Consider the following 24,340-nt stretch of genomic DNA (forward strand, 5'->3'; position numbering starts at 1 on the left):
ACAATGTTATGCAGAGGTGTATTTATAACACTTTTATAGACCAAAGATACTATTTAAATTCGCAACGGAGAATGGGGAAGCACTGCCTTAAGGGGACAAACGAGCACATACAGGTAAAAGCCAGTAAATTAGAATATTTTGAAAAACTTGATTTATTTCAGTAATTGCATTCAAAAGGTGTAACTTGTACATTATATTTATTCATTGCACACAGACTGATGCATTCAAATGTTTATTTCATTTAATTTTGATGATTTGAAGTGGCAACAAATGAAAATCCAAAATTCCGTGTGTCACAAAATTAGAATATTACTTAAGGCTAATACAAAAAAGGGATTTTTAGAAATGTTGGCCAACTGAAAAGTATGAAAATGAAAAATATGAGCATGTACAATACTCAATACTTGGTTGGAGCTCCTTTTGCCTCAATTACTGCGTTAATGCGGCGTGGCATGGAGTCGATGAGTTTCTGGCACTGCTCAGGTGTTATGAGAGCCCAGGTTGCTCTGATAGTGGCCTTCAACTCTTCTGCGTTTTTGGGTCTGGCATTCTGCATCTTCCTTTTCACAATACCCCACAGATTTTCTATGGGGCTAAGGTCAGGGGAGTTGGCGGGCCAATTTAGAACAGAAATACCATGGTCCGTAAACCAGGCACGGGTAGATTTTGCGCTGTGTGCAGGCGCCAAGTCCTGTTGGAACTTGAAATTTCCATCTCCATAGAGCAGGTCAGCAGCAGGAAGCATGAAGTGCTCTAAAACTTGCTGGTAGACGGCTGCGTTGACCCTGGATCTCAGGAAACAGAGTGGACCGACACCAGCAGATGACATGGCACCCCAAACCATCACTGATGGTGGAAACTTTACACTAGACTTCAGGCAACGTGGATCCTGTGCCTCTCCTGTCTTCCTCCAGACTCTGGGACCTCGATTTCCAAAGGAATTGCAAAATTTGCATGGTTGGGTGATGGTTTGGGGTGCCATGTCATCTGCTGGTGTCGGTCCACTCTGTTTCCTGAGATCCAGGGTCAACGCAGCCGTCTACCAGCAAGTTTTAGAGCACTTCATGCTTCCTGCTGCTGACCTGCTCTATGGAGATGGAGATTTCAAGTTCCAACAGGACTTGGCGCCTGCACACAGCGCAAAATCTACCCGTGCCTGGTTTACGGACCATGGTATTTCTGTTCTAAATTGGCCCGCCAACTCCCCTGACCTTAGCCCCATAGAAAATATGTGGGGTATTGTGAAAAGGAAGATGCAGAATGCCAGACCCAAAAACGCAGAAGAGTTGAAGGCCACTATCAGAGCAACCTGGGCTCTCATAACACCTGAGCAGTGCCAGAAACTCATCGACTCCATGCCACGCCGCATTAACGCAGTAATTGAGGCAAAAGGAACTCCAACCAAGTATTGAGTATTGTACATGCTCATATTTTTCATTTTCATACTTTTCAGTTGGCCAACATTTCTAAAAATCCCTTTTTTGTATTAGCCTTAAGTAATATTCTAATTTTGTGACACACGGAATTTTGGATTTTCATTTGTTGCCACTTCAAATCATCAAAATTAAATGAAATAAACATTTGAATGCATCAGTCTGTGTGCAATGAATAAATATAATGTACAAGTTACACCTTTTGAATGCAATTACTGAAATAAATCAAGTTTTTCAAAATATTCTAATTTACTGGCTTTTACCTGTATATGTCAAATTTGAGAAAGACTGGTTGAAAAAGATGGTCGCCATTAAGCAAATTGCCTCTGGAGGGACACTGGCCGGATTTGGCGACTAATTGACCATTTGTCTAATGATGATCAAATATTGTGGCTATCTGTAATACATGTATGTCTCCCAAGGCATTTTGACCACAACCTGTAAGTTACAGTATGTTGTCCTATTTTGTTTTAAAACTTTTTGTATAGAAATTTTGCAATTCATATGTTCAGCAATTCCTAACCTACATACACATATAAACTAGAGCTGCAGCTATCGATTATTTTCGTAATCAAGTAATCTCGATTAGTTTGTTCGATTAATTGCATAAAACACACTTTATAGCCTCAATGCACGTTTTAAGAAAAATAATGAAATAATGATTTTTCTTGTACCAACACACCACCATGTGCGCTCTATTGCAGCGGCCATGCATCCACGTACTTAAAGTTTCGGGAACTCCGTACAGTCTGTAATTTTACATTTTTATCATGTACACTCAATACATATAAATATAAACTGAAGCTATTTTCTTATCAAAGTAACCGATTAATCGTAGGAGCCCTACTTTAAACACCTGCTGTTACCCCGTCTCATGTTGTCTCTCCATCATCTTTTCACAGTGTGAATTGAGCAAACATCAAAGTGTGTGTGTCCAGCTAACCCGCTCCTCTCTTCGTAATGAAATGAGCCCCCTTTGTTGTTCCAAGGGGAGGAAACAGAGCCCTGTGGCTGGAATTACAAACGCTGCTGCAGGCCCGATTAGAGAAAACAGATGTATACACACACATGCACAAACACACACACACACACACACACACAGCATCCTCTCTGTGGTACATAGTCCAATTGCTAGACATCATGTATTCCTATTCACATTTCTCAATATGAAACATTCTGTACAGTATAGCGGTGTACCAATTTCTCATATGCAACACATCAAATGAGGGACAGAAAAGTGTAACTGCTTTGCAATATATCGTAAATTCCAGACTATAAGCGGCTACATTTTTCCTATGCTTTGAATCCTACGGCTTAAAGAACGGTGCGGCTGATTAATAGATTTTTCTTCACGGACAGCAATAATTCAAATAGTTAAAAAACCAAGCAAAGACACGATAAGGTGTGTTCTTTTTTTTGTGCTATGGCGCCATCTTTTGGACGAGTTCGCTCACTTCAGGTGCGGCAGTGCTGCAGTGCCCTTCTGTTTAGAGCTTTCAACTGCAATTAAAAGTGCTATTCCGTCTTCTAGCTGTCCATAGCGTTTCTAATTGTACGGATTCTTCATTCATCACTCCAAACAACGTTTGTAAGTTTTATAATATAACTAAAACTGTTAACACTTACTAAACTGTGTTTTCATGCATATTTGTGCGTGTCATTAAGGTAGCGTTGTTAGCGTTCGAGAATATTCTAACACTTTACGAGTGTCTGTGTTAGTATTTGTCATGTCTGTGTAATCAGGTTTTGTTTTAAGTCATGTTTTGTTTAGTTAGAGGACTCTTTAGTTTCTGTCTTTTCACTCCCTTGTCTTGTTTCCATGATTACCCCATTAGTTTCACCTGTTCCACGTTTGGACTCATTGTGCACTATTGTTTGTCACCATAGCAACCATTAGTTTTCACCTGCCACGTCACGCACCTGTTTCACGTTTTGAGTCACGCACCTGCTTTCACTAATCATGTCCATAGTATTTAAGTTCATTCATTTTCTGTTGTTCGTCCTGACGACATCCCCGTATTCATACCCATGTCACACTCTGTCCACCTCTGCGCACTTCATGTCCATGCCAAGTAAGTTTTGTTTATTATTGCCACAGTTAGTGCTTTTTGTTGTTCATAGTTTTTTGCCCCCGTGCAAGTCTTTTGTTTTCGTTAGTCAAGTTTGTGCATCCGCCTTGAGCGCGCCTTTTGTTCCTTTGTTAGTGTAAAATAAATAATGTCTTCACCTTCACGCCATGTCTGGTCCAAATGTTCATTTGCACCTCGGGAGAACAAACCACGCCACAGTCCAAGTCCTGATAAGTATTATTAACTTACAATGGCATTATTTCTGTATTGTTCCATTTCTACAAATTCCTCAGTAAATTCGCCAAGACGTCATCGTTTAGCTGATCGGAGAGCTTGCTTCAGTAACTAGCGGGTCTACGACGATGACTTTTGTTTGGTTTGATCAGCCGTTTTACTGCCGGGTTACAGGCACCGTTTTGGAAACAATTAAATGAGAACTGCACTTTCTTTGGAATTTTGCATATCGTTCACAATCATCATGAGAGACAAAAACACATGATTTTAAATATGATAAAAACGCTTGGAAGATGCGGCTAATGGGAGTCACCGTTGTAGCCTTCAAAGTTTTTTTAAACAACTTCAATGTTATGATCCTCTGCCCAGATCATATTTTTGTTTATGTTTTCGAGGCACTTGTGTTTTTTGTTAGTTTTGGACTCCTTGAGTACCTGTTTGTACACCTGAGTTTGTTGCCATGGCTGCTTATTGTTTTCACCTGCCGCGTGTGTTCCCGACGCGCACCTGTTGGTCATCACTGACATTATTATTTAAGCCTGCCTTCCCTGTCATTCTGTCTTGCTTCCTAGATTGTTTTCATACAACAGATGACGACTTTTGTTTCCTGCTCTTGTTACTTGCTAGCTCCCACGCTAGCCCATTTAGTTTTTTTCCTTAAGTGCTATGAGCACGTTTTTGTTTGTTCCCTTTTGATTTAATTTTTAATAAATCATTTTTCCTACCTGCACGCTGTGTCTGACGCCCGTCTGCATTCCTGGGAGAACGAACCCCGCATCACCATGCGCCCCGGTCGTCACAGTCAAAAGCCTCCATCAGCGTTTTATATACACACTGCAAGTCTATATATAATGTAGTAACGCGTTCAAAACAATAACTAATATGTACGATATTTACCATATTTTGGTCATTTTAAAGCATTGCCGGAACTAACATTTTTTTTCCATTTTCATAGCAGCACACTTCTGAATTCCGGCAACAAATGTGTTTTCCTACTTCCAGAAACAAACTTGAATGTTTTTTTTAATCATGGCAGACTTCGTAATAGACAACAAAGACGGCTATTTTGGAAAAATGAGGATTCACAACTAAGGCTGAAACGACGCGTCGACATAGTCGACGTCATCGGTTACGTAAATACGTCGACGCCGTTTTTGTGCGTCGGCGCGTCGCATATTTACGTCACACTACTGTCATGGTGGAGCGCAAAGCAGACGATGCGAGCGAGGGGAAAAAAGCACGCCAAAAGTCGTCAAAAGTGTGGGAGTATTTCAATAAACGGCCTAATAATGTTGTTGTATGCACACTGTGTCGAGCGGAAATGGCCTATCATAGCAGCACAACGGCTATGAACGAACATTTGAAAAGAAAACCCCCGACAGCGTTCTTGCCATCACCATCAACAAGTCAATCGTCCGCGTGCGTATACGTTGTCATTATTACACAAAAACATGAATGTGTCATTTGTATCTGCGTTGTGAATTCATAAACTAAAGCACCGTTTCGCTCTGAGAGGCGCGTTTGGCGTGCCTGTTCAGTGTTTACAAAGACGCGCTCCTCTTTAACGCTGTGGAGAGGCGGCGGCGGCGAGCGAGCGGCGAGGCGGGGCGCGCCGGGAGCGACGCCGCAATCGTGCCCAGGTGCGCGATCCGCGCAGTTGGAAGAGAAAAGACTTTGTGTAAAATTAAAAGATTGTAAACCTGGCAAAGCCGTCTGGCGTTCAGTCTGTCGGTCCTGAAAGAACCCCACGGCACAAGACGTGTCACAAACGCTAACGTTAATTAGTTGTGCAAATACCTTTTACAACATTAACAGTTACATATACGATGTACAAACCAACAATTAACTTTCACTTTAATCATACTATCATTGTTGTGTTATTAAGCAAAATAAGCAATACTTTTACTTTTGTTGAAATGTTTACACTGTACACTTTTTTGTATTGGATGTTTAGCTTTATTTTTGCACATTTTAGCAAATAAGCAATACTTTTACTTTTGTTGAAATGTTTACACTTGTTACAGAATATTTCCGTTTTGCACTTTTTTGTATTGGATGTTTATCTTTATTTTTGCACATTTTAAAGCAAAATAAGCAATACTTTTACTTTTGAAATGCTTATACTATTCCAGAATATTAAGATTTGCACTGGATGTTTACTTTTATATTTGCACATTAAAAAGCAAATAAGCTACTTTTAATTTTGTTAAATGTTAAAAGTTTTAAATGTTTACATTGTTACAGAATATTTTGTCATGTTGTTGTCAATGTTGACTGAGTGGCCATACTTTTTTTTTTGTAAATAAAAGCCATGCCTTTTGAAAAAACTGGCCTACATTTATTTTTTCCTCTTCATTTTAAATTTTAAAAAAAATCGGTAAAAGGAAAAATAATCTATAGATTAACCGATTAATCGAAAAAATAATCTATAGATTAATCGATAGAAAAATAATCGTTAGCTGCAGCCCTATTCACAACCCTATCTTTTTTCAACTGAATGAGGGCGAACTGCTGCTTCTAGAAGCGAGCACAAAGAGAGGGTGAAACGTTGGAGCAGACAGAGCCAAGAGAGTGAGTTCGGAGCCAAGCTATGCGGACATAAATGGAGTGCTTACCCAAAATAAACTGGAAACGTCCCCGGCGAGCAGGACCAAACGCACAACTGTCCATTGAGTAAGTCCCACTTTATATTGATCATGATACGTGCAGCACGTCAACTACTGCTGTGTACAAACAAAACATGAAATGTGGGCTAATTAAAACTTTACAGTTTTTCTGTCAGTACAATTTGGTTTCCTATCCCATTGTGTTGTGCATTACAAACTCAAAAGCGATTCGGGTGCTGGCGTAGAAGCTAGCTTATCTCTTGACATAGCTAGCTCACAGCTAATACCGTAGCACGCCGATGTGTAAGTACGCTGGAAAAATAGTTCCTCTGTGTTCGCTCTTATAATAACAATGTTGCTACAGCTTGGTTATTATACAGGTTATGGTTTTTGGATGCATTTTTAAAGTGATTTAGAGGCAGAATAGATTGCTTCCATTAGTTGCATTGCTAGCCTACTAGAACGAGAATATTTTTACAAGTTATAATGCAAAAAAAACAAAAACTTTTTTTTTCAAAAAACTGCAGTTCCTCTTAAAGGTATGGAAATAAACATTTGCAATATATTTCTGTGTAAATAACTCATTTCACAATGTATATATCTGCGGCTCATAGTCCGGTGCGGCTGATACATGGAACAATATATTTTTTAGAAAATTTAGTGGGTGCGGCTTATAAACCGGTGTGCTATTTAGTATGGAAAATACGGTAGTCACACATTTACTGCCTAGCGATAGTGCCAAGGAGAAGCCACAGCTTGGAAACCTTTTCTGTCATGAAAGTCTCCTGTTTGGGACCACGTGGTCTTTCCGGTGAAATATTTGAACGATCAATGACAAAAGTTGATATCCTTCATTCTTAATCAAGATTGAGAACGGGTCTACAAGCTGGAACTATTCTAAACTTCAGGCAAAAAGTAACATCCATTTCCTGCTTACTGTATATACTGGATGCTGTGGGGCTGTCTTGGTTGACAAGACTCTGCAGCATCGCGTGGACATCGGGGGCGGTACCTCTGGATTGGCAGACCGGGGTGGTGGTTCCTCTCTTTAAGAAGGGGAACCGGAGGGTGTGTTCTAACTATCGTGGGATCACACTCCTCAGCCTTCCCGGTAAGGTCTATTCGGGTGTACTGGAGAGGAGGCTACGCCGGATAGTCGAACCTCGGATTCAGGAGGAACAGTGGTTTTCGTCCTGGTCGTGGAACTGTGGACCAGCTCTATACTCTCGGCAGGGTCCTTGAGGGTGCATGGGAGTTTGCCCAACCAGTCTACATGTGTTTTGTGGACTTGGAGAAGGCATTCGACCGTGTCCCTCGGGAAGTCCTGTGGGGAGTGCTCAGAGAGTATGGGGTATCGGACTGTCTGATTGTATGCTCAGTGCCAGAGCTTGGTCCGCATTGCCGGCAGTAAGTCGGATACGTTTCCAGTGAGGGTTGGACTCCGCCAAGGCTGCCCTTTGTCACCGATTCTGTTCATAACTTTTATGGACAGAATTTCTAGGCGCAGTCAAGGCGTTGAGGGGATCTGGTTTGGTGGCTGCAGGATTAGGTCTCTGCTTTTTGCAGATGATGTGGTCCTGATGGCTTCCTCTGGCCAGGATCTTTAGCTCTCGCTGGATCGGTTCGCAGCCGAGTGTGAAGCGACTGGGATGAGAATCAGCACCTCCAAGTCCGAGTCCATGGTTCTCGCCTGGAAAACCCATCTCCGGGTTGGGGAGGAGATCTTGCCCCAAGTGGAGGAGTTCAAGTACCTCGGAGTCTTGTTCACGAGTGAGGGAAGAGTGGATCGTGAGATCGACAGGCGGATCGGTGCGGCGTCTTCAGTAATGCGGACGCTGTATCGATCCGTTGTGGTGAAGAAGGAGCTGAGCCGGAAGGCGAAGCTCTCAATTTAGTGAAGTGAATTGTGTGAAGTGAATTACATTTATATAGCGCTTTTTCTCAAGTGACTCAAAGCGCTTTACATAGTGAAACCCAATATCTAAGTTACATTTAAACCAGTGTGGGTGGCACTGGGAGCAGGTGGGTAAAGTGTCTTGCCCAAGGACACAACGGCAGTGACTAGGATGGCGGAAGCGGGGATCGAACCTGCAACCCTCAAGTTGATGGCACGGCCGCTCTACCAACCGAGCTATACCGGTCGATCTACGTTCCCATCCTCACCTATGGTCATGAGCTTTGGGTTATGACCGAAAGGACAAGATCACGGGTACAAGCGGCCGAAATTAGTTTCCTCCGCCGGGTGGCGGGGCTCTCCCTTAGAGATAGGGTGAGAAGCTCTGCCATCCGGGGGGAGCTCAAAGTAAAGCCGCTGCTCCTCCACATCGAGAGGAGCCAGATGAGGTGGTTCGGGCATCTGGTCAGGATGCCACCCGAGCGCCTCCCTAGGGAGGTGTTTAGGGCACGTCCGACCGGTAGGAGGCCGCGGGGAAGACCCAGGACACGTTGGGAAGACTATGTCTCCCGGCTGGCCTGGGAACGCCTCGGGGTCCCACGGGAAGAGCTGGACGAAGTGGCTGGGGAGAGGGAAGTCTGGGCTTCCCTGCTTAGGCTGCTGCCCCCGCGACCCGACCTCGGATAAGCGGAAGAAGATGGATGGATGGATGGATGGATGTATATACTTTTTTTAAAAAGTCAGTGCTGACGAATGGACCTCGTATAGATCCTCTATTGTGTTTGGGGGGCAGGTAACCATGGTAACCAAGAACGGCAGTAAGGGTCCCCCTGCTGGGATGCGGGACAAATAATAATTGATGCAGGTGTAAGTGGACACTGCGTTCCCTGCTATATGGAGTTGAATGGATGTGTGAGCGCTTGGTGAGGTGAGTCATTGTGCTGGCTATACTGTGATTGTGCGGCGTCTGTGCACGCATTGCGGCAGAGCAAGTGAGAGAGAGAGAGAGAGAGAGAGAGAGAGAGAGAGAGAGAGAGATGGGGAGGGATGGACCTAGTGACTGTAAAATGTAAGACAAAGATCTCTTTTAAGATGCAAGTCTGCCCTAAAATACGGAGTGACAAGGCCGCATGTTTGGCCGGGTTTCACTTGACTACACGCATGAGCGACATTGAGAGAGATCACCGTCACACAAAACACGCAAAAATGACTCAATGAATGTGTGCTTGGCTGAAATTTTCTTGACTTCCCCTTTTAATTGTCATAAATCAGGAACTCCTGCAACAGGAAGTGTACAACTTTATCGAGAAAGTATTTTGTAGAAAAACGGCTATTATTATCGCTTCCCTTCCCCTACACCGACCATGTGACTCACCACATATTCAAGTCACTTTTTTTTATTTGGTTATCACATACAAGCTGCTTTTTTCCTGTATTTGAAGGTAAATGCTTAAATGTATTATGTATTGATGGAGAAAATCGTCATATATTGGGATTACAAGAAATCTTGTGTTGTGCTACACTGTATACTTTGGTGAAGACCTCAACGGCGGAGCAGGCGGAAGACGGTAGATTTAAGAACTACCACAACGGCTGCGATGGCGGAAGAAGGCTGCAGCAGAAAAGGGTCCCCAGTCGTCTTGGACTCCATGACACTGGACCCTGACCCGATTCTGTCAAGGATCGTGTGGTGACTGTCTGTGCACCAGTCTCCCCACGTTAAACTAAGTCACGCACAGGCAACCTCCATAAAGGGATACCCCCCTACCAGGAGGATCGTCATACTCGTTCGAGTGACCGCCGATGATGACTGTATACTTTAATACTAATACACTTCCCGTTAATGAGTGACCATCTGAACAAAGAGAGCGACTTTTTCACTTTTCACTTTCTCATGCGCTCCAAACCATTATTCCAGTTGAAAAAAATAAATGTTATATAATGAGTTTTCACATGACATGAGCTGAAAGTAATTAAAGTTTTGATAGTGACGATGGCGGGCTACACAATGGCCAAGTAGTTAGCATGTGGGCCTCACAGATAGCTAATTTCATGTAATTGTTATTGTAACCAAAATTATCAAGGTTATTATTATCTGCAGTATTTTTGAATGTCAATCAATCAGTCGTTTACTTACATAGCCCTAAATCACGAGTGTCTCAAAGAGCTGCACAAGCCACAACGACATCCTCGGCTCAGATCCCACATCAGGGCAAGAAAAAACTCAACCCAATGGGATGACAATGAGAAACCTGGGAGGGGACCGCAGATGTGAATGTGTGCAAAAAGTACAATTTTTTGACCAAGTTATTATTTTTTCAATAACTAAAATAAATACACTGTTAGAAAAAACATTATTTTGCATGTTTTGTGTTTCTTAAGCATCACTGGTAGTGTTTTATTTTTAGTATTTTATCTGTTTTAATGGCCACTCTTATTGTTTTACATACTGGTTTGTACAGTAGCACATTAAGATTCATTTAAATGAATAATGTGTAAGGCTGAAACGACGCGTCGACGTAGTCGACGTCATCGGTTACGTAAATACGTCGACGCCGTTTTTGTGCGTCGGCGCGTCACATATTTACGTCACACTACTTTACTGTCATGGCGGAGCGCAAAGCAGACGATGCGAGCGAGGGGAAAAAAGCACGCCAAAAGTCGTCAAAAGTGTGGGAGTATTTCAATAAACGGCCTAATAATGTTGTTGTATGCACACTGTGTCGAGCGGAAATGGCCTATCATAGCACCACAACGGCTATGAACGAACATTTGAAAAGAAAACCCCCGACAGCGTTCTTGCCATCACCATCAACAAGTCAATCGTCCGCGTGCGTATACGTTGTCATTATTACACAAAAACATGAATGTGTCATTTGTATCTGCGTTGTAAATTCATAAACTAAAGCACAGTTTCGCTCTGAGAGGCGCGTTTGGCGTGCCTGTTCAGTGTTTACAAAGACGCGCTCCTCTTTAACGCTGTGGAGAGGCGGCGGCGGCGAGCGAGCGGCGAGGCGGGGCGCGCCGGGAGCGACGCCGCAATCGTGCCCAGGTGCGCGATCCGCGCAGTTGGAAGAGAAAAGACTTTGTGTAAAATTAAAAGATTGTAAACCTGGCAAAGCCGTCTGGCGTTCAGTCTGTCGGTCCTGAAAGAACCCCACGGCACAAGACGTGTCACAAACGCTAACGTTAATTAGTTGTGCAAATACCTTTTACAACATTAACAGTTACATATACTATGTACAAACCAACAATTAACTTTCACTTTAATCATACTATCATTGTTGTGTTATTAAGCAAAATAAGCAATACTTTTACTTTTGTTGAAATGTTTACACTGTACACTTTTTTGTATTTTTCTACATTTATTTTTTCCTCTTCATTTAAAAAAAAAAAAAAAAATCGGTAAAAGGAAAAATAATCTATAGATTAATCGAAAAAATAATCTATAGATTAACCGATTAATCGAAAAAATAATCTATAGATTAATCGATAGAAAAATAATCGTTAGCTGCAGCCCTAATAATGTGTAACAAATACAATCTAATGGGATAGGCTTCAGCACCCTCTGTGACCCTAAGGGTAAGCGTTAGAAAATGGATGGATGGATGGATCATTATTTCTGTCGGACGTTGTAGCCTCCTACTCTATTCAGCCATCCTTAAACGCATCGTGAAAACATTTCAGTCTTGTATTCCTCTGAGTATAAAACAATCACTCTGTTCTAAAAGAGACCAGGTTTTAGGTTCAATGTGCACAATGGAATAGCTCAGTTACTCAAACGGCAATGTGTCTGTATAAGTTCATATTGGGGTGTGTTGTTTCTTACTGCGGAAAGACGTTAAGATCTCTGTTTAAATGTTAGCATTTAAACTGGCGAGCTGGCGATACTCTGTCTGTGAATTTATCATAGTGCAGTTATCAATCACGGTTTATGGATCATTTTAATTCGGTAACACTAACCATCAGGAGTTTTACCGCGAATATTATCAACACCGTTTATCGTTACATCCCTACAGTTAAGAAATCGTGGGTTTGACATTTGAATGTTTGGTTCATTTTAAACTCTAAATCAGACCCAAATCAGTTTGTTTGGCCTTACATAAGGTGCCTTCCCAAATTGAATACATATTCATACTGACCTCTTTCCAACTCACACAGTCATTGATGGCATATCCGCAAGGCTAACTAGTTGTTATCGACGCATGTTATTTGCACTAATTAAAGGAACTTAATTATTTATATTTACGCTATTTATGTTTCACGCTTAAAATCGCTGTGTTTGGCATGCCGCCCACTGGGATTTCACATTGGCCCTTGGAGGCAAAATGTTTGGGCACTAAATTGTCCATAGGTGTGAATGGTTGTCTATACTGTATGGGCTCTATGATTTTTGTGGTCCTTAACACAATTTTGTTTGTGGTCCCATTTTGGCCTTTAATATTACTAGGGTTTGGTTGTACAAATTGCTAATCGGATTGAACTCTCCAAATATCCAAATGCCACTACTTATTGAAACTATAAACAGTTGACTTGCAAGTGTTCACAGTCTTTCTGATCATGTGGCATCCCTTTATTGGTTGCGGTCCTAAACAACCGCATCGCACTGAGCGTTAATGTGAGGAGCCGGCTCTGGCCCTGTGATTGGCTGGCAACCAGTCCAGGGTGTCTCACCCAAAGTCAGTTAGGACTGGCTCCTAATGAAGACCAAAAGTATAACAAAAATATCAATAGACGGAAAATGATGGACACAGTTTGACTCTGGCACAGATTAATCCCATTTTCATTATCTCCTATAGGGAAACTGCAGTACAAAAGAAACATATTATCTTTAATCCTCAAAATTCTACAGACAATATCCCATAATGACAATGTGAAAAGTTTATTTTTGCAAATGTATTTAAAAAAAAATAAAAAAATCACACGTATATAACTATTCACAGCCTTTGCTTGATATTGTGTTGATGCACCTTTGGCAGCAATTACAGCCTCAAGTACTTTTGAATAGAATGCCACAAGCTTGGCACACTTATCTTTGGGCAGTTCGGCCCATTCCTCTTTGCAGCACCTCTCAAGCTCCATCAGGTTGGATGGGAACAGTCAGTTTTCATCGAGGATGTTTCTGTACATTGCTGCATTCATCTTTGTCTAGTCAGGGAGGTGACCAAGAACCCGATGGTCACTCTGTCAGAGAGACAGTATTCCTCTGTGGAAAGAGTGGAAACTTCCAGAAGGACAACCATCTCTGCAGCAATGCACTAATCAGGCCTGTATGTTATAGTGGCCAGACGGAAACCATTATTTCATAACAGTTTGCCAACATGCACCTGAAAGCCTCTCAGACCGTGAGAAACAAAACTCTCTTGTCTGATGAGACAAAGATTTAAGTCTTTGGCGTGAATGCCAGGCGACATGTTTGGAGGAAACCAGGCACCGCTCATCACCAGGCCAATACCATCCCTACAGTGAAGCATTGTGGTGGCGGCATCATGCTGTGGGGATGTTTTTCAGCGGCAGGAACTGGAAAACTAACCAGGATGGAGGGAAATATGAATGCAGCAATGTACAGACTAAGGCTGAAACGACGCGTCGACGTAGTCGACGTCATCGGTTACGTAAATACGTCGACGCCATTTTTGTGCGTCGATGCGTCGCATATTTACGTCACACTACTGTCATGGCGGATCGCAAAGAAGACGGTGCGAGCGAGGGGGAAAAAGCACGCCAAAAGTCATCAAAAGTGTGGGAGTATTTCAATAAACGGCCTAATAATGTTGTTGTATGCACAGTGCACACTGTGTCGAGCGGAAATGGCCTATCATAGCAGCACAACGGCTATGAACGAACATTTGAAAAGAAAACCGACAGCGTTCTTGCCATCACCATCAACTAGTCAATCGTCCGCGTGAGTATACGTTGTCATCATTACACAAAAACATGAATGTGTCATTTGTATCTGCGTTGTAAATTCATAAACTAAAGCACCGTTTCGCTCTGAGAGGTGCGTTTGGCGTGCAGTGTTTACAAAGACGTACTCCTCTTTAACGCTGTGGAGAGGCGGGGCCGGCGAGCGAGCGGCGAGGTGGGGCGCGCCGGGAGCGACGCCGCAATCGTGCCCAGGTGCGCGATCTGCGCACCTGGGCACGATCATCCAATCTCCTCTCGCTGAAGAAAAGGGGAGCAGCAGAGAGAAAGGGAAGAGAGACTGGAAGGAGTCAGAGTGAAGCTGACGTGGAGCGAGAGAGGAGGAGAGACAGAGACAGGGGACAACGAGCGAGCGAGGAAGAGGAGCTGAAAAGCGAGGAAAGAAAGAGAAAAGAGTTGGAAGAGAAAAGACTTTGTGTAAAATTAAAAGATTGTAAACCTGGCAAAGCCGTCTGGCGTTCAGTCTGTCGGTCCTGAAAGAACCCCACGGCACAAGACGTGTCACAAACGCTAACGTTAATTAGTTGTGCAAATACCTTTTACAACATTAACGGTTACATATACTATGTACAAACCAACAATTAACTTTCACTTTAATCATATTATCATTGTTGTGTTATTAAGCAAAATAAGCAATACTTTTACTTTTGTTGAAATGTTTACACTGTTACAGAATATTTTGTTTTGCACTTTTTTGTATTGGATGTTTATTTTTATTTTTGCACATTTTAGCAAATAAGCAATACTTTTACTTTTGTTGAAATGTTTACATTGTTACAGATTATTTTCGTTTTGCACTTTTTTGTATTGGATGTTTATCTTTATTTTTGCACATTTTAAAGCAAAATAAGCAATACTTTTACTTTTGAAATGCTTATACTATTGCAGAATATTAAGATTTGCACTGGATGTTTACTTTTATATTTGCACATTAAAAAGCAAATAAGCTACTTTTAATTTTGTTAAATGTTAAAAGTTTTAAATGTTTACATTGTTACAGAATATTTTGTCATGTTGTTGTCAATGTTGACTGAGTGGCCATACTTTTTTTTTTTGGTAAATAAAAGCCATGTCTTTTGAAAAAACCGGCCTACATTTATTTTTTCATCTTCAATTTAAATAAAAAAAATAATCGGTAAAAGGAAAAATAATCCATAGATTAATCGAAAAAAAATAATCTATAGATTAACCGATTAATCGAAAACATAATCTATAGATTAATCGATAGAAAAATAATCGTTAGCTGCAGCCTTAGTACAGACACATCCTGGATGGAAACCAATGCTTCCCATCCAATCTGATGGAGCGTGAGAGTTGCTGCAAAGAGGAATAAGCAAAGAGGAACGGGTGGAACTGCCCAACAATAGTTGCTTGTGGCATCGTATTCAAAAAGACATGAGGTTGTAATTTCTGCCAAAGGTGCATCAACAAAGTTTTGAGCAAAGGCTTTGAATACCTGTTGGAATAATTGTTTGTAAGTTATCACAAAAGAAACGTTGTATTATGAATGCTGTCTTTCGAGGCCTAACAAGAGGAAGAAGGCTCGTGAAACGCCACTGTGATTTCAACACGGACAGATGGCAGGATCTGCTCAACTTCCAGAGGAACTCTCTTTGAAGTGTTAAACGAACTCTCTTTGAAATATTTCACAAACTCTCTTCCAACTATTTGGTAACCGAGGTCAACGCTATTTACGACCCGCTGCCCTCTTGAAGTCCCTGTGGTCAGGAGACGGGAGGGGTGATCCATTGTCCTCCAACACCTGCCCCAGCTAGATCCAGGAAGAGCCCAAGCCCGAGAAATCCTCTTCTTGGACTTCAAAGCAACCGAAAACAATGACTGTTTTACATACTTCCCATTCCTGCTGTGACATGTGTTGGTGCGTGAACATTGAACATCTGAATAAATGAGGAGACGAAAACCTTATTCGTCAGAGCGTGGTGCAGGACTGTACAGAGAGTGCAGTGGCCATGTCTCTCCTCAATATTGAGTCAAAATTGAATTCTGTCTCTGTTTGATTCCTTGCCTTTTGTCTTGTTTAATAGATGTCCTCAGTGTTTGAACGTGACAATACCGTATTCATGTAAATATCTTATTTTATTTATAATACATTTGTGAATTAAAAAAAAACATTTCACATTGTCATTATGGGGTATTGTCTGGAGAATTGTGAGGACAAAAAAAATCATGTTTTAAATTTTGGATTAAGGCTGTAGCATAACAAAACGCTGTGAATACTTTCCGGATGCACTGTACATTATGTGTGTGTGTGGGGAGGATGTCATTGCATTGTAAGGTCATCGGGCCATCGGGCCATCTGCTGCTGTTGCTTGCAGCAGCATGTTGGTTCTCTGAGACCCAGTAGGCGGTCTCAAGGTGGGGCCGTTGGGATTAGCAAAACAGTGGATTAGCTCACTGCACTATGTGTATAGTTACGGCGCTCTTCTCATGCTAACATTGGATATTTTAATGCAGACTAATTTACCTGTAAGGGTTTCACCACTAACCATGAATGAACACAAACAAAACTTATAATTAGGATCTGAAGAGAAATTATTTCATTAACTTAATCAACAGAAACAAAACATCCTATCTGTATAGTCAAATAATATGTTAACTAGGAGTGGGCATCTTTGGGCACCTCAAAATTCAATTACAATTCAGGGGCTATGATTCATTATCATTGATTGATTATTATTTATATTGTTAATGTGCTAGATTTGATTAATAATCATAATCATATGTCTACAAGGCTCCTCTTTTGGCTACAGATGTTTGCGGTATTGAGTCTATTCTTTTTTTTTATTTAGTGCGCGCAGCATAGATATCATGCAAAGTTTGTTTATTCCAGCAATTATATATACAAAGTGAAACTAATAAATGACATAGGCTCATAACATGCAGCTCAATATATTTCAAGCCTTCTTTGAATGTAATTTTGATGTACCGTATTTTCCGCACTATTAGCCGCACCTAAAAACCACAAATTTACTCAAAAGCTGACAGTGCGGCTTTTAACCCGGTGCGCTTTATATATGGATTAATATTACGATTCATTTTCATAAAGTTTCGATCTCGCAACTTCGGTAAACAGCCGCCATCTTTTTTCCCGGTAGAACAGGAAGCGCTTCTTCTTCTACGCAAGCAACCGCCAAGGTAAGCACCCGCCCCCATAGAACAGGAAGTGCTTCTTCTTCTACTGTAAGCAACCACCCGCCCGCGTAGAAGAAGAAAAAGCGCGCGGATATACCGTACGTTTCATTTCCTTTGTGTGTTTACATCTGTAAAGACCACAAAATGGCTCCTACTAAGCGTCAGGGATCCGGTTCATGAAAAGACGCCATCTCTCCATCCGCACACGGATTACTATTTCACAGCAACTGATATTCCTGTGAACCGCACTGTGGATACAACGGGAGCACGTACGATGAATATTCGCACCACAGGGAATGAGAAGTCATCCTTCACTGTGCTTCTAGCTTGCCATGCTAATGGCCAGAAACTTCCACCCATGGTGATATTCAAAAGGAAGACCTTGCCAAAAGAGACCTTTCCAGCCGGCGTCATCATAAAAGCTAACTCGAAGGGATGGATGAAGAAAAGATGAGCGAGTGGTTAAGGTAAGTTTAAGTTTACGCGAAGAGGCCGGGTGGCTTTTTTCACGCAGCTCCGTCCATGTTGATATACGATTCCATGCGCGCCCACATCACGCTGGTTTTAATATATTATTAAAGTTTGACTGACCTATCTGACTGTTTTTTTGACATTCCTTTAGCGCAGTTAGATGCGGCTTACAACACGGGGCGGCTTATAGGTGGACAAAGTTTTGAAATATGCCGTTCATTGAAGGCGCGGCTTATAACCCAGGGCGCCTTATGGTGCGGAAAATACGGTATATACAAAGTGAAACTAATAAATGACATAGGCTCATAACATGCAGCTCAATATATTTCAAGTCTTCTTTGAATGTAATTTTGATGTATATGGCTTATAGTTTATGAAAACGTCAAATTGAAAATCTTAGAAAATTTGGAGTTTTCAAAAAAAGTAAGCCGTGATCTTTAGAATTATAACAAACAAAGGCTTGACATATGCGGTCCTCTCCAAGTTTTCTCATAGTCAATCAATCAATCAATCAATGTTTATTTATATAGCCCTAAATCACAAGTGTCTCAAAGGGCTGCACAAGCCACAACGACATCCTCGGTACAAAGCCCACATAAGGGCAAGGAAAAACTCACCCCAGTGGGACGTCGATGTGAATGACTATGAGAAACCTTGGAGAGGACCGCATATGTGGGTAACCCCCCCCCCTCTAGGGGGGGGGGGGGGTTACATCATTCACATCGACGTCCCACTGGGGTGAGTTTTTCCTTGCCCTTATGTGGGCTCTGTACCGAGGATGTCATTGTAGCTTGTGCAGCCCTTTGAGACACTTGTGATTTAGGGCTATGTAAATAAACATTGTTTGATTGACGATAGGTTGTAGAGGACGCTAAAGGCAGTGCCTTTAAGGCACGCCCCCAATACTGTTGTCCGGGTGGAAATCCGGAGATTTTCGGGAGGGGCACTGAAATTCGGGAGTCCATCCATCCATCCATCCATCTTCTTCCGCTTATCCGAGGTCGGGTCGCGGGGGCAGCAGCCTAAGCAGGGAAGCCCAGACTTCCCTCTCCCCAGCCACTTCGTCCAGCTCCTCCCGGGGGATCCCGAGGCGTTCCCAGGCCAGCCGGGAGTCATAGTCTTCCCAGCGTGTCCTGGGTCTTCCCCGTGGCCTCCTACCGGTCGGACGTGCCCTAAACACCTCCCGAGGGAGGCGATCGGGTGGCATCCTGACCAGATGCCCGAACCACCTCATCTGGCTCCTCTCCATGTGGAGGAGCAGCGGCTTTACTTTGAGCTCCCCCCGGATGACAGAGCTTCTCACCCTATCTCTAAGGGAGAGCCCCGCCACCCGGCGGAGGAAACTCATTTCGGCCGCTTGTACCCGTGATCTTGTCCTTTCGATCATAACCCAAAGCTCATGACCATAGGTGAGGATAGGAACGTAGATCGACCGGTAAATTGAGAGCTTTGCCTTCCGGCTCAGCTCCTTCTTCACCACAACAGATCGATACAGCGTCCGCATTACTGAAGATGCCGCACCGATCCGCCTGTCGATCTCACGATCCACTCTTCCCTCACTCGTGAACAAGACTCCGAGGTACTTGAACTCCTCCACTTGGGGCAGGGTCTCCTCCCCAACCCGGAGATGGCACTCCACCCTTTTCCGGGAGTCTCCCGGGAAAATCGGGAGGTTTGGCAAGTATGGTTAGAGCAAAGCTAAGAACTAACGATTGGAGAACATTAGTGCTGCATTTTAAAAATCTTTAGTATTACTTTATTTCCATCCATCCATTTTCTACCGCTTGTCCCTTTCGGGGTCGCGGGGGGTCTTGGAGCCTATCTCAGCTGCAAACATACGTAAATAATCGATGTTCGGACATTTGTCCGTCCATTCATTAATCGTCCATGTTTTCAATGGAGATGCATCAGAGAATGTATAATTTTTCTAACCTTTGGTTTTAACCCCTTTCTCATTGTTATCCCATTGGGTTGAGTTTTTTCTTGCCTTGCTGTGGGATCTGAGCCGAGGATGTCGTTGTGGCTTGTGCAGCCCTTTGAGACACTCGTGATTTGGGGCTATATAAGTAAACATTGATTGAACGACAAAACAAGTCCAACTATAATATTAATCACACTTGTCGCCATCATGGCCATCTGCCTGTCTCTACCCCCCCTTGGTCATCTGTTCATCTCTCTACACACTACTCTAGCATCCACCCACTTGTGCAGGCCTACCCCGTACCTTGCGTGTCTGCGCTTGTGAAGATTAGCATTGTAAATCTGGTCTTGTTGTAGCTTGGGAGTGAATGTGGCATTTTGCCACATAGTGCGAGGGCGAGAGAGCGAGCGAGAGGGCACATAAGGACTCATTGGTCACACACAAATGTGCAGATGTGCACATCTACCGATCCACTGAGCGGCTGCCAAATCAGCACTTACATATCAGAAAGCTGTTGAACACACAGTGTACTGGAATTCCTTTGAAACCAAAAACTAGAGCATGGCGTCGCTTATTGTGTGTTTGCCCCCTTCAAACAAAGTGACGTGCAAACATCTCCGGGACAACACCTTGAATCATGTTCTCGTTGTCAGGCAACCCAACCGTCCTCTTATTGTGCAGGTAACCATGCTGTGTCTTCTCTGCCGTAATCTCCTTTGAAAGTAGAGTTTTTGGCAGAAAGACAGCGTTGACCTTTACGTTTTAGAAGCGTTACGTAAGAGCACTGCGAGCGTGAATGCTAACTGCAGCATTTTTCTGCTAAGCCACACGAGAAATCCTGACAATGTCTTCATTATAGAGGATTCTTATTGATCAGAGACTCTCCAGAGAGCTTGATGGAAACGTCAAGGGTCGTCAATTTGGCCCAGAGGCCACAGGGATGGTAGTACCGGGATGCTGCGTGATTGTGCAGGAGCACTTCCTGTGCGGTTCCAGTGGCTCAGTGCGGCAGGTGCAGTGCGCAGGGACGTGCAGGACGCTGCAGCAAAGCAAGGGCTGGGCCTCTGCGGAAGCCACGCGCATCCGTCGCCGTAGCACGTGCACCATCTTTTACTATCGCCTCCCTCGCCACTTTCTGACTGCAGCCATTGTGACATTCTGATGACGCTAATCCGCCATTTCCCCCACGACCACACCCCTTAATGAAGATCATCCTACCTGACCCCATCCCATCTGTCTCTCTGATTACCCATCCCATGATGCATTGCGAGGAGGGAAACAGGAGCTATGGTAATGTGAGCCTCGGGGTCATTATCCTGTAACAGGATATGCAGTCGCCTCCCCCTCCCCCGCGCTTCCATGCGCATTTTAAATCCCTCTCCCTACACCTTGAGTCCTTCCTCTCTCGCCCCCCCCCCATGATGTACGCAAAGGTGAAAAGCGCCGGCAGCCTCCGCCAGTTTACTATCTCCCATCGCATCGCCGCATCTCAACCTCGCCCGCGTGCATCCCGGGCTCCGGCCTATCAGGGCGCTTTGCTGGGAATTTCCACGGGAGAGGCTCCGCCCCCGCTTTGACGCAGCAAGGCACGTTGCATGCATGCCCCCTGCGGCCTTGGGGAAAGGACAGCTGGCAAGTCACTGCACCGTGTGCGCACCAGCACAATGAATTGTGTGCGGAGGACTCAAAAATGACGCAACGACAATGATGAGCACACGACCTTTAAGGGGGAAAACATCCGATGCTTTTTCCACAATGTCAACCACATCTATCCTTTTTTTTTTTTCCCACCTTTGACGCAGACGCCTGTCAACCTCCCACCCCTGCAGGGGACACTGCAGCGGGGATGCAGCATGCAGGGAACCCCGTGTCACTGCAATTATACTTAGACTTCCTTTTATTGTCATTCAAATTGGACATTTGCAGTACAGATAAGAACGCAATTTTGTTGCATAAGGTTGTTGTAATGCAGGATAAAAGAGCAATATGGTGCATATATAAATAAATAGATTACTGTACAGATAAATATATTGCACTTTTGCATATGGATGTATGTTATATTGTCTTTATATTACAGCGAGTTAATCCGTTTTTGGAGGGGGAATTGAGGGGGTTATTAAGAGCAATAAGGTGCATATATAAATAAATAGATTACTGTACAGATAAATATATTGCACTTTTGCATATGGATGTATGTTATATTGTCTTTATATTACAGCGAGTTAATCCGTTTTTGGAGGGGGAATTGAGGGGGTTATTATGATGCGTTCAAGAGTCTTATGGCCTGAAGGAAGAAGCTGTTACAGAACCTGGAGGTTCTAGAATGACACCGACTCTCTGCGGACGGGGGGTCGTTCTAATCTGCAGCGTCACGCCGTTGATGCAGTGGTGCATCTTCCATTCATCTGCATATGATTTTTTTTTTTTTTTTTTTTTTTTTTGCACACACTCTTAAAATCTTAAAAGTACCGTGTGTGAAAATGCATTCACTTCTTAGCGATTAGCGTGTATCTGTTATGTCACAAATTAAAGGGGAAATAAGCTGGTGAGACGCTTATTCCCGCTAACCGCATTATGACGTACGGGTCACCGAGGCCGGGTTCCGATGGTGAGACGACCGAGAAGAGGGCACCGTAGCCGGGGTTGCGCATCAGGTAGAAAGAGGTGGAGGTCAAATGGACGTTTTAGTGCAAATGATGGCCGAAAATGTACGTAGAGGGATTAGGGCCTACCTACATGGTTGGCAAGGTTAAAGGCATAAAAAAAAGAAGAAAAAGAACAAGGACACACGGCTAGTCTTTGGGGAGACTTGAGCGACATTTTCCATCGTGAGTCAGTTGGAGCTAATAATAAAAACACCGCCATTAAGTGGGAGGACATCATGATGGTGCTTGTGGTGGTTTTGTCGCAGTCTGGCTTGAGGCAGTTCCGCATTACAGTCAATGTCACTCAAAAACCGAGCGATTGTGGAAACAAAAAACAAAAAAAAATGACGTGACGGCTCCATTAAGGCCGCCGCCGCCATCAACATCATCTCATCTTCTCCCTCGCCGCTACCTCGCCATACTTCCCCGGCTCGCTTCAAGAGGGCGTTACAAGTTCCTAACATTATTGTCATTATTAGCATTATTACCGACACTTACCCCCATGTTGGCGCAGGCGCTCTTCTCCTCCGCTCAGGTGATGCTTGAGAGGCGTGGACGAACCCCCCAACTCGCTGTGTTGTGGCGGTGAAGAGAAAGGGGAGAAAAAAAAAAACAGGAAAAGGGAGGGAAAAAAAATAAAATGGTAGACGAGCTTTAAGGACACGAGGTGCGTAAGCTGAAGGTTTCACGGACAAAAAGCCTCTCTGGCTGGTTTGAAAATCGGAGTCTAGTTCCTCGGCCCGGGCGGTGTTGGTTTTAAAATAAAGGTCGGAGCATCACGCTGGGATGTATGGCGTGTCTAACTAACCAGCCGCACTACCCCCCCTCCTGGCCGCAGTACTCGTCGCCTCTGCACTCCGCTTCGGAAAGAAGCACCGCAACCAAACGAATGGCTAAACCGGCTTGTCAGTTTACATACGCCCCGCCCACCACCATCAGCTCCGCCAATAAGCGCCGCGCTTTCATCCCCGTCCGCTCAGCTAACCAACCGTGACGCGGAGCGTCTTTTCACTGACTGCCCGGCGCTGACCAATGAGTGTCACCCTCTTATTTCCGGGAACCAATGGGAGGGGGAGAATGGCCCCTCCCGGTTTACTGCAGAATTCTGTGGCTCGCCGGTCGCCCAGCGTATACCTTCTGAGGTTTTTTTGTACAAACGCACAGGTTATATTCTCATTTTTGTGTTTGTTATATGTGATGTAAGAGTCTGTTTGTCGTGTTCCATCACATTAAAAAAATGCATGATCGTTACAGTGTGTGCCCATAAAAATGACCTGTGACGGATGCATCAGTGCACTTAAAGCGGCAGAGTCTATGCAGAGTCAGCACTTTTTTTATAGCTGCAAAGGTAGCATGGTGACAAGGGTGCTTCTTCTGGACCATAATCCATCTATCCATCCATTTTCTTACCGCTTATTCCCTTCGGGGTCGCCGGGGGCGCTGGAGCCTATCTCAGCTACAATCGGGCGGAAGGCGGGGTACACCCTGGACAAGTTGCCCGTCGTAAATGTCGACAATAGAATTTGTCGCCGACATTTACAAAACCCAAAACCAGTAAAATTGTCACGTTGTGTAAATTGTAAATAAAAACAGAATACAATGATTTGCTAATCCTTTTCAACCTACCGTATTTTCCGCACTATAAGGCGCACCTAAAAACCACAAATTTACTCAAAAGCTGACAGTGCGCCTTATAACCCGGTGCGCTTTATATATGGATTAATATTAAGATTCATTTTCATAAAGTTTCGGTCTCGCAACTACGGTAAACAGCCACCATCTTTTTTCCCCGTAGAAGAGGAAGTGCTTCTTCTTCTACGCAAGCAACCGCCAAGGTAAGCACCCGCCCCCATAGAACAGGAAGCGCTTCTTCTTCTACTGTAAGCAACCACCCGCCCGCGTAGAAGAAGAAGTGGCGCGCGGATATTACCGTACGTTTCATTTCCTTTGTGTGTTTACATCTGTAAAGACCACAAAATGGCTCCTACT

The 24,340-nt window shown here is 43.6% G+C and overlaps 1 protein-coding gene across 2 annotated transcripts in view; it reads right to left on the reverse strand.

The window, feature by feature from the left end:
• The window catches only part of atp1a3b (ATPase Na+/K+ transporting subunit alpha 3b), an 87,614-nt gene extending 64,394 nt beyond the window's left edge, over positions 1–23,220 (reverse strand). For both annotated transcript variants that reach the window (XM_061947592.2, XM_061947584.2), the window contains exon 1: positions 22,850–23,220. In XM_061947592.2, coding sequence (XP_061803576.1) covers positions 22,850–22,855 — 6 coding nt within the window. In that variant the 5' untranslated portion in view covers positions 22,856–23,220. The remainder of the gene's footprint in view (positions 1–22,849) is intronic.
• Between the last annotated feature and the right edge of the window lie 1,120 nt (positions 23,221–24,340).

Source organism: Nerophis lumbriciformis, linkage group LG04, assembly GCF_033978685.3.
Source record: "Nerophis lumbriciformis linkage group LG04, RoL_Nlum_v2.1, whole genome shotgun sequence".
NCBI lineage: Eukaryota > Metazoa > Chordata > Actinopteri > Syngnathiformes > Syngnathidae > Nerophis > Nerophis lumbriciformis.